This window comes from Panthera onca, chromosome X (genome assembly GCF_046562875.1).
Source record: "Panthera onca isolate mPanOnc1 chromosome X, mPanOnc1 haplotype 2, whole genome shotgun sequence".
NCBI lineage: Eukaryota > Metazoa > Chordata > Mammalia > Carnivora > Felidae > Panthera > Panthera onca.
Genome location: NC_138357.1, coordinates 30441012 through 30457575, shown reverse-complemented (window position 1 = coordinate 30457575; position 16564 = coordinate 30441012). Strand labels below are relative to the sequence as shown.

Below are 16564 nucleotides of genomic sequence, written 5' to 3'. Positions count from 1 at the left end.
TTCCTGTGTCTGTGATCTTGTCTAAAAATTCAACATCTACCAACTAAATATTTTGTTTGACATCTATCATCTTTAGAAAGAAGATCTCCATCTATATCATTTAAAAAGTCCACGTTTGGGGCGCCTGGGTGGCTCAGTCGGTTGAGCGTCCGACTTCGGCTCAGGTCATGATCTCACGGTTCATGAGTTCGAGGCCTGCATCAGGTTCTGTGCTGACAGCTCAGAGCCTAGCATCTACTTCAGATTCTGTGTCTCCCGCTCTCTCTGCCTCTCCCCTGCTCGTGGTCTGTGTCTCTCTCTCAAAAATAAACAGTAAAAAATTAAAAAATAAACAAAATTTAAAAAAATTAAAAACCCATGTTTATTGCCTTACTAATGTATTTGGTGGCATCGTGTTATCTAGTTTTCCTTAAAACCCTACTAGATGGCTAATAGTACCATCTCCATTTTACAGATGGACAAACCTTGGCTTAGAGGTTAGGTAACTTGCCCAAGGTCGTACCGCCACTGTGTGGTAAGAGCCAGGACTCGGGTTCTGTTCTCGCACACCTGCCATGCTATACCATAAAGCATTTAAAAGAAAGGAAACTGAATGCTAAACGCTGTCTGCTTTAAAAGTGAAACGTATGGCAACCAGACATAGGCTTCTGTTTCCGGAATTGAAAACGACACAAGAACCCTGTCATACTACAGGGAGGCTGTCACGGCAGAGTACCGAAAAGCTCTGCGTCTGAATCCCAGATGCGCTCAATGGACTACAGGTAGATGGTGTAGCACTCTCCACAGTGCCTGTCACACATCAATTTTCAGATGCACATTTGTTCTTTTTTTTTAATGTTTATTTCTTTATTTTGAGAGGGGCGGGGGGAGAGGCAGAGGGAATCCCAAGCAGGCTCCACACTCAATGCAGAGCCTGACGTGAGGCTTGATCCCGTGACCCTGGGATCACAACCTGAGCCGAGATCAAATGTCAGACACTTAACCTACTGAGCCACCCAGGCACCCCACGTTTGTTCACTTTTATATCTGAAACCCATGGGGTTCTCACAACCAGTTTAACTGGCAGCATTTGCCTTACAACTGATGGCATCGTAGATGTGATGAAAGCAAGTATTAAGTGCTTAATAAATGTTTAGCGCTTACGCAAGACGACCACTCATATGTTCAGGAAATATTTATTCAGTGTGAACCATGTGTCAGGCACCATTCTAGGGACTGGGGCAGAATAGTAAACCACAGCAAAAATTCCCGCACTCGTGAAGTTTACCTTCCAGCGGGAGACATCCATGAAACAGATTAGCAAGTACGATGTGCAGGGTGTCAGGTGGTGAGATGGGTGATGAGAAGTAAGGGGACCAGAGCAAGGGGAGTGGAAAGTGGGGGTGGGGTGGGGAGCGCCATTTTAAATAGGGTGGTCAGGGAGCGCTTCACGGACCGTGGGGCATTCGAAAGGAGAGCTGAGTGGGATGACAGGGTGATCCCTGAGGAAAGCTAAGGGGAGATCTTTTCAGGTTAAGGCAGAGCAGGTGCGGGGGCCTCAAGCACCCTTAGGGGCTTTGAGGAATAGCGGGCGGGCCATCTGGCTGAAGTGGGGTGGGTACAGAGGGGCAACGGACGAGCTAAGAAGGGGGGCACTGATTTAAGTACGTGGCTACACATTTCTTGAAATCTTTTCAAAACAGGCTCCAGATCTGAGAGTAGGAACCGCACACCGGGGCTCAGAACCACCTATCGAGGGCCGCTGGGTGTCACGGCTACACCGCACTTAAAGCCTGGGGACGGCTGCCGGGGGGGGGGATGGTATTAATTTAGGCAAAGTGAGGGGAGAGACAGTTCCATTTAGTCTCTTAAACACACTAATGCACAGTCAAAATGATTCACGGTGCAGAACAGTTTGAGGGCAGAATGATAATGATACATGATCAGAATAACTAGATGGGGCTCCTCTGAAAAAAGCGACATTCAGGGCTGAGTGTTACTGATTAGGCACAGCACGAACTGGCCTTGCTCTGATCTTTCAGAAGGCGCGCTGCCACAGCATCTGTCCGCCCCTCAAAGGGGGTTGGACAAAACTCAAGTTATTTTAAGAATACTGAAGAACATCTACAGAACGACCACACACAGGATAGAAGAGTACAAAAGTCAGATTTCTGGAAGCATTTAATGTAAGGCACACGGTTTTTGGTTTTTTGTTTTTTTAAATCTATGGTTTCTTAGAAACCAGAATGCCTAGGGGTTAAGGGCACGGTCTTGAAGGCAGACAGAGCTGAGCTCAAATGTCGGTGTTGTCACTTACTTCCTGTGTGACTTCCCTTAAGTAACCAACCTAGTCAGGTCATCTGCAAACCGGGAGCGTTACTGCACAACCTCAGCGGGTTGCTCTGAGAATGAAATAATGTGTGTCAAAGTGCGCGGCTCTGCAACAACTCAATGAACCCATGCCTGAGTTTTCCTGCTAAAAATGCACTGTGTTGCATGACGTCTCCCGTTTCTTCTGGAGACCTCTTGAAACAAAGGGCCTCAAGGGCACGCCGCCATTAAAATACATACAGAGGGCAAAAGCCAAGAGCAAATAAAACATTGCCTCAGAGTTCTAGAGGCGGTTCTGGCATTCAGAGTGGTCGCACCGAGCTGATAAAGATGAACGTTGCCTTTCCTTTTTCCAAGTTGACTTTCTGGTACATGGTAGCTCTCCCAGCAACATACATAGAACCACTCTTCTTGCTGTCAGTAAACTTAAAGTGCTTCTTTTAGAGGCCCAGTGAGGTGCAGAATCGTGAAATATACTCAGTGAAGAAGCTGAGACAAGAAAAATGGGCTGTGCCGAGAACCCCCTTCCCAGACCCACAAATGCACGTAAGTTTTTTTTTTTTCTTTACTTAACAGTCACTAAACATCTCATAATCAGAAAATGAAGCCCTATTACTCAGGAGCTGTAGAGCCAGTGTTCAATTCCGTCTGCCATCCAAAACGCACCCTCTGTAAAAAAGGGGTGTGTTGTCATTTAATCCAATGATCTACCGTTTGAGTAGACCAGGTTAAGGAATGTAAAGGAATTTTCAGAAACTGGATAGCTCCTCCTCTGCCCGTGCCGTATCCCCGAGGTCTACCCTGCTCAGAATGCCATGAACTTCAACAATGAGTACAGCGCATCAAGGAAAAGCAGACATAGGCTGAAAGGATGTTTATTTGGAAACTTTTATATTTGTTAGATTTCCATGTTTTATTTTCAGTGTTTCCTTGGAATTTTCATGACCACACAGGCCCCCATCTTTGAAGCGTCTGTACTAAAGGTTCCTGGTGCCTTCTTCCCGATGGCACTTGGTTAATCTGCAGGACCTATGAAATCATACGATTCCTACTGACAATTCAAGAGACTAAAATTTGAGGAACTCGGATTATACAAATCAATCCAAGCTCTTAAGGCTGAGCACATGGAATCAAGATGAAGTTATCCATAGTGATACGGATTGCATAATCTTTATTGTCTTTTAATCCACTGGTCTAAGAATCACACATATCAGATTAAACAGGACTACCACAAGAATGCTTTATTTTGCAGGTACTGATTAGTTCACTAAATTGATATAATCAAAACTTTAGGCAGCAGCAAGCATCAGTTCTTCCAAAGAAGCTTAGGTGAAAAACAATCCTTTATACCCTAGTTCAAAGTCCTACTGTCTGATCCGCTGTTGTACTGACATAAAAATGACCCCAGTGAGCAAAGCTGATACTCAGTTCACAGATTGGGGGCTTCCTGTCTTTGACTGGAATTGAAGCAGCTTTTGTTTGAACCCTCCATTAATATTTTGTATTTTAATCTTCATTCTCAAACAAGAATTAAACACGTTTGCTGATTATCTACTCAGAAGGTAGAAAACTTTTAAATGAAGCCAAAATTTTGAATGTCTCTCAATTTCCAGTTCACATACTTATTAGCAAGGTCACAAGCTGATTTAAATAATCGGGCTTTCTAGACAATCATCTCAAAAATATTTATTGAAACGAAGCCACTGTTCTTTATGCTGCCATCATTTTGACCAAATGACAAATGAGCAATTGTTTTCGCGGGAGAACATTTTAAGAGAAAACTTTCTTTCTACCCTTAGCAAATAGAGGAGAGCTGGAATCTGCAAGTCAGAGCTAGACAGTTCTAAGGGAGAGGTAATCGAGCAAGCTGACTCTATGCCACATTGGAACATATGCTTTCTAGACGAACATATAGATAAGATAATAAAGAAAGATGTGGATGAAGCTTCTTCCTTTTAAACAAAATTTAATAACAAACTAACTTTATTCAAGGTTTAGGCTTCATTTTCTTAATCCATGGAACATTTCTGAAGTGAAGGCAGATCTTTGGAGACTTTGGGTTTTAGTTAGAGATAAAACCACCGCTTGATAAAATAAACATCTGCCTTAGGCTAATAACAGGTATGCAAAGCAGCCATTTGGGCCCTGGAGGAATACAACACTGTGCTTCCAAATCAAAGGGCAATTCACCAGCCTAGCCCATCAAGCAGGCCCTGGGATGAATGGTTCCCAGTACCTTACTCCAGAAGCCAGAGTCAGTAGAGGTCCCTACAGGGATACAAGTCTATATCAATATCAACAAATTTATATCAAGATCAACAAATTTACAGTATAATCCCAGTCCAGCTTTGGCTAGGCATTCCTCTTACCGATGTCACTTCAGGGCCCACTAGCCTCTAGAGTTAGCACTTGCTGCTGCGTGAACAGAGAAATCAATACATTAAAAATGTCCATTGGAACGTATTCGTATAGGGAATGGGAGACTGCAGGAGGCACACGAAGTATGTAAGTTTTGGGTTGGTTTTTTTTTGAGGATGAATTAACTTTCTGAACAAGTAAAGGCTCAAGGGAAAAAAAATTCTAAATCATAACCCTAAAAAACCATAAGCCATCCTATATCAACACTTTTTTTTAAAGCTGAAGATTTTCATTCATCCTTCAGCATAAATGTCAAGTCTGAGATAATCAATCTAGTCCAAACTGCAGAAGGCAAAAAAAAAAAAAAAAAAAAAAAAAAGACATCCTTATTAAAATACGGTAGCCACTAACAGTGATGAAAACAGCCAGACTTTTGCTATTAAGCACAATATTCTGAAGCCATTTCTTACTTTCTTTTTTAACAGAAAAATACTAAACAGATTTAAATAATCATGATTAGGAGGTGAGGAAAAGAAGTCTTAATGAACCAAATTTTATGCTTGCCACCAATGAAAATGAATTCATTATGTTCTTGAATTTATTTCCTGAAGCAAGTTAAATTCTCGAACAGCCTTGATTTTGCAAATAACGTCAAAGTAAGCAAAATACCAGTAACCGCAACATACAAAATTATTCTTCCGTAGAAATGCTTTCATAATTGAATCCAGAGGCTTAAAATCGTTATTTACTAAAAAACATACTCTAACCCACAATTTTTCTTCCAATTACATTTTAACAAAGGAAGAAAAAAATAGAAAAAAGAATGGTCCTAATACATTTTTTCTTAAATAAGTGCTACTCATGCCCAAGTTAGCTAGCAATTCACTGAAGTTAGTCTGCATATCTTCAACAATCAATTGCACAGCATTTCCTGGCACCTCGCCAAGGGAAATGTAACTTCTGATGGCAAAAAAAGCACTAGATTTAATTGATTACACAGACTGATAACCAGTACGACTTTTCCTTCTTCCAATCATATAAGAGATAAAGACAACAATTATAAGGAAGCCCAAGGCCACACCCACTGCAACAGGAATAAGAAAGTTGAGGTCAGAGTCAGCAGAACATTCTTCAGCTGTTAGAAAAGAACAGACAGAGAGCAAGGAAATTAGTAAGGAATACAATTAAGCAGAAATGAGCCAACAAGAAACAAGCATTTCGAAAGTGAATGTAGATTAGTCTTTAATAGCATTACCCCCACGTCCTTATCTTCTTGATATTCACCCAAATATCTCTAAGGAACTGATCTTCCGATATCTCTCATTTTCACTTCATCTCAAATCACATCTAATTCCTCAGTACAGAAAGCAGAAGTTAAGGGATGAACAAGAAAAGAACTGTACTTGCCTAACACGGGAAATTTTTCTGTTTGTCTAATGGCACCAGGAAAAGAGCTGTCATCTGCACTTAACACACCGCCTGTGTGTTTTCCCACTCCCTTTCTCCCTTGCCACAACTATCATCAAAATGTAAGTAAGAATTCTGTAGGAGTAATACAATTTAAGTTAAAAAGGACTTTGGATCAAGAAAATGCAGCATAATGTTTCTTTCACACAGGTATCAGGTAGTGAACAGTGGCCTGGAAGAACAGTAGAACCCGAGACATGGCAGTCCATTCCAGGACCACCAGGAAGGCAATGTGTGGTGTAGGTTTTGAGCTGTGGATTCAGACAGAGCCGAGTTCGAATCTCGACTACTTCAGTAAGGATTTAAAGGATCTTGGTCAAGTTATTTAAACTGGGCTTCACTTTTCCTCATCTGTAAAAGGGGGATAATAATACCTGTATTTTAGTAAAAGGGGGATAATAATACCTGTATTTTAAGGTATTTGAGGATTAAATACAATTGGCTTTCTAAAGCATCTGACACACATCAGATGGTCAACAAGTATTCATTCCCTTCTCTTTTCCTCCCATGTTTATGATCCCATCCAAGGTTTAGGTTTTGAAGCAGCAAGCAGGGATCAAAATAAGAGTGTTCACTATATTTTTATTGGAAAAGCCAATATTCAGTGCCTTCAAAAAGTACTTAAAGTTGGTATCATGTGTTATTTATTGAAAGTAGTTAGTAGAGAAGCTCAAAGTGCCCCATTCTAATGTCACAATTTTATGTTTAAGCTAGTTTTACTATTGAGTGACTAGATTTCCTTGGGACAATTTTGATCAAAATGCTAATAATAATGGTTTAACCTCAATGAAGTCACCCTCTTTTCTGTAAAATTATAGGGTGGGGCGCCTGGGTGGCTCAGTTGGTTAGCGTCCAACTCCTGGTTTCCGCTCAGGTCATGATCTCATGGTTCAAGCCCCAAATCGGGCTCTGCACTACAGCATGGAGCCTGCTTGGGATTCTCTCTCTCCCTCACTCTGCCCCTGCCCCTCCCCTGCTCATGCTCTCTCTTGCTCTCAAAAAAAAAAAAAAACCCACAAAACTTTAAAATTATAGGGTTAGAGGGGAGCCTGGGACTTCAGCTCAGGTCATGCTCTTGTGGTTTGTGGTTCAAGCCCCGTGTCAGGCTCTGTGCTGACAGCTCAGAGCCTGGGGCCTGCTTCAGATTCTGTGTCTCCCTCACTCTCTGCCCCTCCCCCACTCATGCTCTCTCTCTCTCTCTCTCTCTCTCTCTCTCTCTCTCTCTCTCAAAAATAAACAAACATTAAAAAATTTAAGAAATAAAATAAAATAAAATTATAGGGTTAGAGTAAATAGTCTTTAGGGTCCTTTCCAGTATAAACCTAATGCGATTAACATGACATATTTGGTGTGATATATGGTTGAGTAATACCTTGCACTTTTTCCTCTAATTTTACCTTTTATTCCTCTTGTGTTTTTGTCATTAATTAAAAAAAAACACACAAAACAAAACAGAAACCAGTTGCTAAAGGTACTGAGTACATGAATTTCAGTAATGACCATAGCTTTTATTGGAAGGATTTACTATATTTCACTGAAAGCCTTCAGAAACAGATGGCTGGGTACGAAGATACTGTCATCAGCGAGTTACAGAAATTCTGAACAAGCCAATATATACACAGAATGAATTAATAAAATAATCACTTCAGTGTGAATGTCTTCTCCCGTCCATTGGTTAAACTTCCTTCTCATTTGTCTATACATTCAATATGCACGCTGTACTTATAATGAGCAGTATGCTTCAATAGGGGCTGATTATCTAGCTCATTTTAATGGCAACAGCTTCTCTCTACCCCCCTATCTATGCTCTGCCCCACGGGGGCCTTCTCGAAGAAGCAAGAGCCTAGTTGCTATGCTTCAGTGCCTCCCTTCTGAGATTGCTGTTAGCTTACATTTTATAAGTACCAGTCTGATGACAACACTAAATAGATTTTAATGCTCTAGAGATCAACAAGATGAGGTAGAGAAACACAACACAATCTGTCCTAATTAGTTCATAGAATATTTCTATCTTTCAATGCTAATCAGGCATCCAAAGAAAAGAAAAACACAAGGAAAAACAAGGCAAGTGGTTAAATACGCTTGAATCTTTTCAGTCTATGTTGCAGAAAAAGAAGTTTTTTTTTTTAACTTTAATTCTGAAGCCAGTTTAAAGTTCTGTTGTGGTCTCTTGGGTCTGTTTTTCACTCAGGGAAAAGTCACAAGCCTGAGATCCTGGCTTCATCCTTAAATCAAACTCAAAGAAAACAGCAAGTCACATAACCTAAAAAATGTTGATGGTCTTGAGGACATTCGACTAAAAACCAAGTTTGAGCATATTTGATGGGCATTTATGTCACATCGATATTTATTGAATGAGCTATATGCAAAAGTACTGTGATGAGTTTAAATCAGGATAGTTCTAATATTAAAACAGAACACTGGTAGTGAAACAGGATTTATTAATTCCATTAAGAGACAGCTACATATTTTATTCTTATAATGGCCAGGTTAATAAGTTTAAGGCATCTGAGGTTAGGATCAAAATTTGGCCAAGGCCTCTAAAAGGGTAGACCTTAACACACCACACACCAATGTTTTTAACCAGCTTGTCTTCAGGACCAGTAAACACAGTATTTAATTTTAAGCTGATAAAAGAGAATAGTTTTTATTCATAAAGACTTATCTCTAAATGCTGGGACTGATTTCAAAAGTTTCAACACATCAGTCTTAAGAGAGCAACGTGTTTCAAAATTGAAAGGCAAAAAAATCTTATGTGCATGTATTTTTATATAATCAATCAAACTACAGGTTCTAGAATTGCTCATATCCAGCGTGATGGCGCTTGAGACCAATAAAGTAAGCCAGCAACACTAGAATAAGTACTCCTGCCAATGCTGCTCCCACCGCTATGGGCACAAGGAAGTTGTCGTCATCTGCACTGCAGTCTTGAGCTAGACATGGAGAAAGGACAATTGAGAACAGAAACAGTGACAAAATTTCAAATCTGCAAATGTTAGGTTAAAATGACAGCACTTCCTGACACGCGTATTTGTCTCTGACGCCAAGGGAACAAGTCACTGGCACTCCTTATCGGCAAATGAGATGTTCCACCAAAGCGATTTTCCAAATAACCAAATCGTACACTTTTAAGGACCTCCCCCGCCCCCCTGCAAATGCAGTCATTTTGGATGAAAGGTACATAAACTGATCACATACACTTCCCAGGTTTCTTAAACGGAAGATAATGATACACAGAATGAATCTTTCCTTGATGACCAGGCTGTGAGCTTTCAGAGGCCAACTGTTATAATGTAGAAGCAGCAGAGTGCCCAGAACACTGCAGATTGTGAAGCATTAATGCAAGGAGCCAACTGAACAGCCATACAAAGCAGACATATGAACTCAACACGTAGCAACCTGAGGTCATTGAGCAGAAAGGAGAAGCTGACCCTGATAGCATAGCTGCCTGCCTCTGGTGTGAGTCAGACAAGAAAAGCAGGGGTTAGGATCTCAAAATGTGCTGTGATGGGGCGGCAGCCCACAAAGGGCCATGGAAGTGTTTCAGAGGCACACTCAACTCGGCCTTGTTACACAAGGCATACTTTGAAAGGGGTGACACTGGTGACTGAGGAATGAGCAGGAACCGGGGCGCCTGCGTGGCTCAGTCAGCTGAGCGTCAGACTCTTAGCTCAGGTCATGATCTTGTGCTTCGTGAGATCGAGCCCCGTGTTGGGCTCTGTGCTGAGAGCACAGAGCCTACTGGGGATTCTCCCCCTGCTTCTCCCTCTGCCCCTCTCCTCCCTCTCCAAAAAAAATTTATGAGTAGAAATTAACCATGCAGATAATGCGGGAAGGGCATTCCAAGTATATGAAACAGCACATACCAAAATATGGAGGGCAAGAAAACATGGCATTTCAGGGGAAATGCAAGCAGGTTGGCATAGCTAGGATGGATCAAGAGGTACTCTTGGCTGGAAAAGCAGCAGAAAAAGGACTCCAGGACCAGCTCACAAAGGCATTCTATGCTCTAGGTAGCCTGGCCTCATACTGATGGGGGAAAAAAACAGTGTAGTAAGATTTTAACCAGGATATTGTTTTGGAAGTTACGGCAGCTGCAGGACTGGAAGTGAGGAGGCGTCTCTATTGCTAGAGGCCAGAAGACCAATAATATGGTCCCGAACCGGGTTAACGAAGCACAGATACAGAAAGGGACAGACTAGCGATCCAATGAGAAGGCAGAATTGACCACACAGATATTGGGGGTGTGGTAGGAGGTAATAAAATGGCTTTCAATTCCACACTTGAGTGATTATGTAGATACTGGTGCCGTTCATCATGATAGGGAATACAGGAGGGAGAATCTGTGCATTCAGATTTGTTTGTAGTTATTTTTATGTGTGTGGGCTGGGTTTTTTTAATTTATCTATTTTATTTTTGTGAGTGTGGGCAGGGTGGAGAGAAATATGTGGAAGAGGGAGATGGTCAGTTTTGGATCTTCTGGGTTTAAGATGCCTGCCTGTGTCCCAACCGAGTGGTTGATGAACCTAAGTGACAATAAAAACCAGGGACACATTTATGTCTCAGCAAGGGCAAACAGAATTTAAAAAAGGACCAGAGACAAAACCCTTGGAAACACTAATATTTGAGGAATAAAGGAGCAAGGAAAAGAAATAGAAAAGGCATGTAGAAAGTGGTGCCACAGAAGCCAAGGAAGGAAACAGCTTCAATCAGCATGGAAGAATAGTGAAAAATATTAGAGAACCTACTGGATCTCTAGCAATATGGAAGGTGTTGGCTGTGAGTCCAATTGCTATAGGTTTAGGAGCAAAAGGAAAGTGATCGGTTGGGAGATCAACGACTTGGGATGGGGAACCGTTCAGTAGTCGTTCTGACAAGTTTAGAAGAGAGGACAAGGAAGTAGGTAGTTAGAAGAACAAAGGCTAGCTTTAGGGTGGAAGAGACTTAAATACAGTCTGTAGACCAAGGGAAAGAGCCATTAACAATTGACTGAAGACGGGGCGCCTAGGTGGTCCAGTGGGTTAAGCGTCCAACTTCAGCTCAGGTCATGATCTCACGGTTCGTGGGTTTGAGCCCCGCGTCGGGCTCTGTGCCGACAGCTCGGAGCCTGGAGCCTGCTTCGGATTCCGTGTCTCCCTCGCTCTCTGCCCCTCCCCCACTCACACTCTGTCTCTCTCATTCTCCCTCAAGAATAAATAAACATTAAAAAAAGTTAAAACAGGGGTGCCTGGGTGGCTCAGTCGGTTAAGCGTCCGACTTCAGCTCAGGTCACGATCTCGCGGCCTGTGAGTTCGAGCCCCGCGTCGGGCTCTGTGCTGACGGCTCAGAGCCTGGAGCCTGCTTCCGATTCTGTGCCTCCTTCTCTCTCTGCCCCTCCCCCTTTCATGCTCTGTCTCTCTCTCAAAAATAAATAAACATTAAAAAAATTTTTTAAAAAAAGTTAAAACAAACAAACAACAACAAAACAAACAATTGACTGAAGACAATGGTACAAAGTCGCCTAGGAGGCAGGTGAAATGGGATCCTGGAAGCACCGAGCAGGAAAAGAAAAGCGACCGAGAGTGGAGAGGAGGAAGCAATGGTACAGATGGAGGTACACCTGCAGAGGAAGGCAGCTGGGATGTTGAACCATCACTTCTACTTTCCATTTCCTTGCCTCTTACTGCCCTAGCTTGCAATCTACCAGGGTTTGAGAAATCAGATACTTAAGCTCGTTAGAACTGTGTCGAAATAAGAATGGACAGGCTACAAGGCAATTCTGATTGTGCCTACATTTAAGAAATGGGCCAGGCTTTTGCTAGCCTCTGGGGCAATAACTGGGAACAGGATGCAATCCTGGAGTTTATGGACTTTATGATACCGGCTTTGGCTGCCAGCTCAATGATCTTTTTTACTTGCTTCTTGGTTCTGTTAGAGATCCAGATAGCGGAGATTGCCAGATGTGACTTGTGAGTATATGGGCAGGAGCACCCGGTGAGCTGACTCCTCCCCTTCAATTTCCCAAATTACCACCCAGCATATAAACTATGAGGTGACATGAACCATAAAGTATTATGCCTTGGATGTAATATAACTTGGTTTTTAAAAAATTCATTAGCAGATTAATTTCTTATTCTGGCAATGGATTCATAGTCCTCTCTTTCCCAAATTGGGTATTTGACCTAGTACTGAAACGACTTTCATAAATACTGCCAATAAGGCTTTCATGTAAGACAAATATTCCCAGAGTAGATCAAAAAGGCAATTCCACTAATACAAAGACCTTTCTCGATGCTGTCACTTACTTAAAATGCTCTCAATTAGTATGTGAAGTATTAATTTATAATAACTATTGATTTTACGAATTCAGCCTTTAAAAATTCTTTAGGTGATGGAAAGAAATTTTGGAAAACAGTAATTTTAACAGGATCACATCCTGAAGGAAAGAAAATCTCTCAGGTCATTTTGACCTGATATATTTGCAAAATGTAGACTTGAGACCCATACTGAAAATATTTCTGGAGAAACAAAGAGTGTATTTGTGGAAGAGTTCAATAATTAATTACTGAAGCACTGAAGATTTTTAAAGATAAAAAGGTTTCACGGCCGCTGAAATTTCAATGAAAAGTTTCATATAGATTAAAAATTCTATTAATCCTCAATTTTCTGTTAGCTCAGAAATTTTTCAAAAACTATTTTCAGTGAACAGTTTTCAGTCGGAAAGCGGAGATATACATTTGTGACAAAATATAAAACAAACTCATCTTAAAAACCAACTGCCTCAAAATTTCTCTTTGGAAGAATCAGCATTAAGAATCATATTTTTTAAAGAAATTTTTAATGTTTATTTTTGAGAGAGAGTGCACAGGTGCACAAGCAGGGAAGGGGCAGGGAAAGAGGGGGATAGTGGATCTGAAGGGGCCCCCACACTATCCGCAGAGAGCCCGATGCAGGGCTTGAACTCACCAAAGGAACCGTGACATCATGACCTGAGCCGAAGTCGGAGGCCTAACTGACAGAGCCACCCAGGTGCCCTAAGAATCATAGTCTTATGTGACACCTAATTATATACCTTTTAGTTCTACAAACTGTTTGAAGTGTATCACATGAACCTGAAGATACTTGAAGCTACTCAGTATTACCCAAACATGTCTATGCTAGTTTTCAAAAACAAGATATGGTAATTATTGATGCAGAAAGCTAGTTACCAGAATAAAAGAGATGGGTGGGAGCAAGAGGAGCCCAAGATAATTTAACATTATCTACTTAAAGAAACAAAGATGAAATGCTAAAATCTTAAAAAATATCTGAGTCTTACAAGAATTCCTCCCGAAAAGTGCAAGAAGCTTCAGATGGTATATTTTACGCTGTATATAAAGTATGCTCTTGATTATATCTAGTAGCTTCTTTTCAGATTTGTTCTAAAAATACTCAAAATTTTCACTGAAATGGAAACTATCACTCAAAGAAATCAAGAGTAACAGGATTTTAAAGCCCTCAGCCCCCAGATGAAGAAATGGAGACCCCAGAAGTTAAGCAGCTTGGCCAAAGTCACATGGCAGCTAGTAGCTGGAAGTTGTGACAATTAACTGGCAGTCACATGGCTGAAGTGGGCAATCCAGAGGAAAGTTAGGTTGGCAACGCCAGGTTGCCAAGTTTTTGTGTGTACTAGGTGACTGGGAAGCTAGGTGAAAATTGGACGATTCAAGTATTTTAGGGTGATCTGAGAGAGTGATTGCACCCAATCTTATTTTGGTTCAGATCAATAGCTGGGTTTGTATGGCTGCAATGTACAGCTACTATCTATAGATATTAAATATCAGCCTCAACTTAGAGAGTTGAGAAAAGTGAACAAAGAGGGGCACCTGGGTGGCTCAGCCGGTTAAGCATCCGACTTCGGCTCAGGTCATGATTTCACAGTTCATGAGTTTGAGCCCCACATCGGGCTCTGTGCTGACTGCTCAGAGCCTGAAGCCTGCTTCGGATTCTGGGTCTCCCTCTCTCTCTGCCCCTCTCTGTCTCTCCCAAAAATGAACATTAAAAATCTTTTTAATAAAAATAAATAAAGGAAAAAAGAAAAGTGAACAGGGAGATACTCTAAAGGTCTTCCTATGAAATAAATATTCCAGATCACTGGTTCTCTAATTGGCTACATGCCAGATCTTACTGGAGCGCTTACACACACATACACGCGCACACACACGTGCACACACACGCACACCCAGATATGCTAAGTGAAATCTTCTAGGAATTGAGGCTGGCATGTGAATTTTTCTAACAAGCTTCCCAGGTGATTCTTAATCTGTAGCCAGCCCAGCATCAGTACAGACCAATGCACGGAACCACTCTTCCAGATGGTAATACACAGAATATTTTGGAAATAACTTAGTTCCACTTCTAAGCTTTTCTAAAGTTTTCCCTTTTGGAAGAAATCGTCATCATAAAGTATACAAAAGTTTTACTTTAACCAATGGGAAAAAATGTGAGCAAATTTCCTTAAGAAATAAAAGAATCTTTATTGTTTGTTTTAGAAGCAGTATGTTGAGCAAATTGGACAGGCAAATATCTAAACACCATACATCAACTAGTGGTTTAAACATATGAGAAAAAAACATGAAAAGTATTTACATGGACCAGTTTCTTTATACAAATGCTAAAACATGAGAAACACCTAGAACCAAATAGCATGTGAGACCAGCAAGGTGTAAACCCAGTACAAAGAACAAAACTACAAAAGGTACAAAGAACATGTGGCTATAGGAAGTAATAGTGTAAGTAAGAGGATATAAACTGGCCCATGTAAAATACAAAAATATTCAATGAAGTCAGATTTTCTACAAAACAGTGCTAATTAGAGGTATTTTAATATGAATTAGGTATATAATCTAAATGTAAAAACTTTTAGAAACATCAACAGCATTAAGCAAGCGCCACCCACTTGTGCTTCCGGTTTTTATTTTCAAATAAAAAGCTGCTTTATTTTGACTCATGAGAAATATCTAACGCCCATTTTCTTACAAGCATTATCTATTCATATAAGGTTAACAATCCTACACTAGAACACTATTTAAAAGTAAAAAATAACTTTTAAAAATCAGATTTATATTTAGTCTTTAAAAAGTGCCTTAAGCTGGCAATGCAGCTCAATGTAGCTTTAAGGGAGGGGCTGGCCAAGAATCTGATTCTGAGCCAGTAAGAGTTTCAGGCTACTCTAAGCAGAGAGCAAATCTAAGTGGGAGAAAGTATTTGCCACTCCAGCATAACTCGAAAGATACCTATAGACATACACATGCTAACATGCAATTGCCTGTGTGTGTGTGTGTGTGTGTGTGTGTGTGTGTGGTGTATATAGCCAGACTACCAAAGTAATTTAACATCAGTCATAGTTTGGAACCCACATATCCCATTTTCTAGTGAATGTGGGGGCACATAATCTCCCACTCCAAAATCACAGGAACCTCCCTCCCATATATGGCTGCATACTAAAAACTTTTAAATATTTGCTCAGCCATTCCAATACCAAAAAAAAGGTCTCCTAGAGCAGTGAAAACTACCTGATGTGTTAACTATCAAGCTGAAATGTTTTGCTTTCTCATATAAACATTAGGCAGTGCATGATAAGTGGACAATTGGTGCATCTCTCCAGGGCACAAAACTGAACACAAAGTACATGAATTAGTAATGATTCCACCATAATGAACAATAATAACGTTAAGTTTTGATTAGCACAGAACCATTTAAATGTGAAAGTCAAATTAGTAAATGCTGTAGCAATCGATGCAAGCTGGAAGAAAGCAGAACTTTTTAATGGACTAAGAGAAGACCAAGACTTTTAGGTTAGGTGCGAGTTACTTTCTAAGTGTAAGTGCACTTCTTTGTCTGGGTTCTAGGACATCCTGGCATTTCTTCTTTAAGAAAAAGAGAAGGAAAGGAAAGGAGAAGAGAAAAAAAACACAAGAAAAGAAAGAGCATACTACCACCGAGAAGCATACTGCAAGGCTAAAGAGAAACCACATTGATTTCTGCACTGCGTGTAGAGGCCAATTTACAGGTACAAAGGTCTAACGCCCCAAACTGGCACTGCCTAGCAATTATCTCTAAAGCACCTAGAAAATGGATTGAAATGCCCAGTTGGAATAGTCTTGTGTCTTGCCATTAAAAGATTGAAAGAAATCCACTTTTTTCTTTAAAAAAAAAAAAAAAAGGACTAAACAAGATTAACACCTATTCCAAAATTTATACAGCTTTTGTATCTTTTGTCATTACAGCCACATTAAATACAAATGTATTCAAAAGGCATTAGAAAAGCATTCAACGCTAAGAACATAATACCAGACCCTGTTCAAATCTATTGGCATATCTCTCATAGGTCAAATATGCAGCAATGCCAAGGTAGCTAAGTTAACCTGCAAACAAAATCACAAAAAAATGCAAAAGGAGCAAGTACAAA

At 40.7% G+C, this 16564-nt stretch overlaps 1 protein-coding gene across 1 annotated transcript in view; it reads right to left on the bottom strand.

The window, feature by feature from the left end:
* Positions 1–8559: 8559 nt before the first annotated feature.
* LAMP2 (lysosome associated membrane protein 2) overlaps positions 8560–16564 on the bottom strand; it is a 35649-nt gene continuing 27644 nt past the window's right edge. The window contains 1 exon segment of the mRNA XM_081792561.1: positions 8560–9068. Within this exon segment, the coding sequence (XP_081648687.1) occupies positions 8929–9068 (140 nt within the window). The 3' untranslated portion in view covers positions 8560–8928.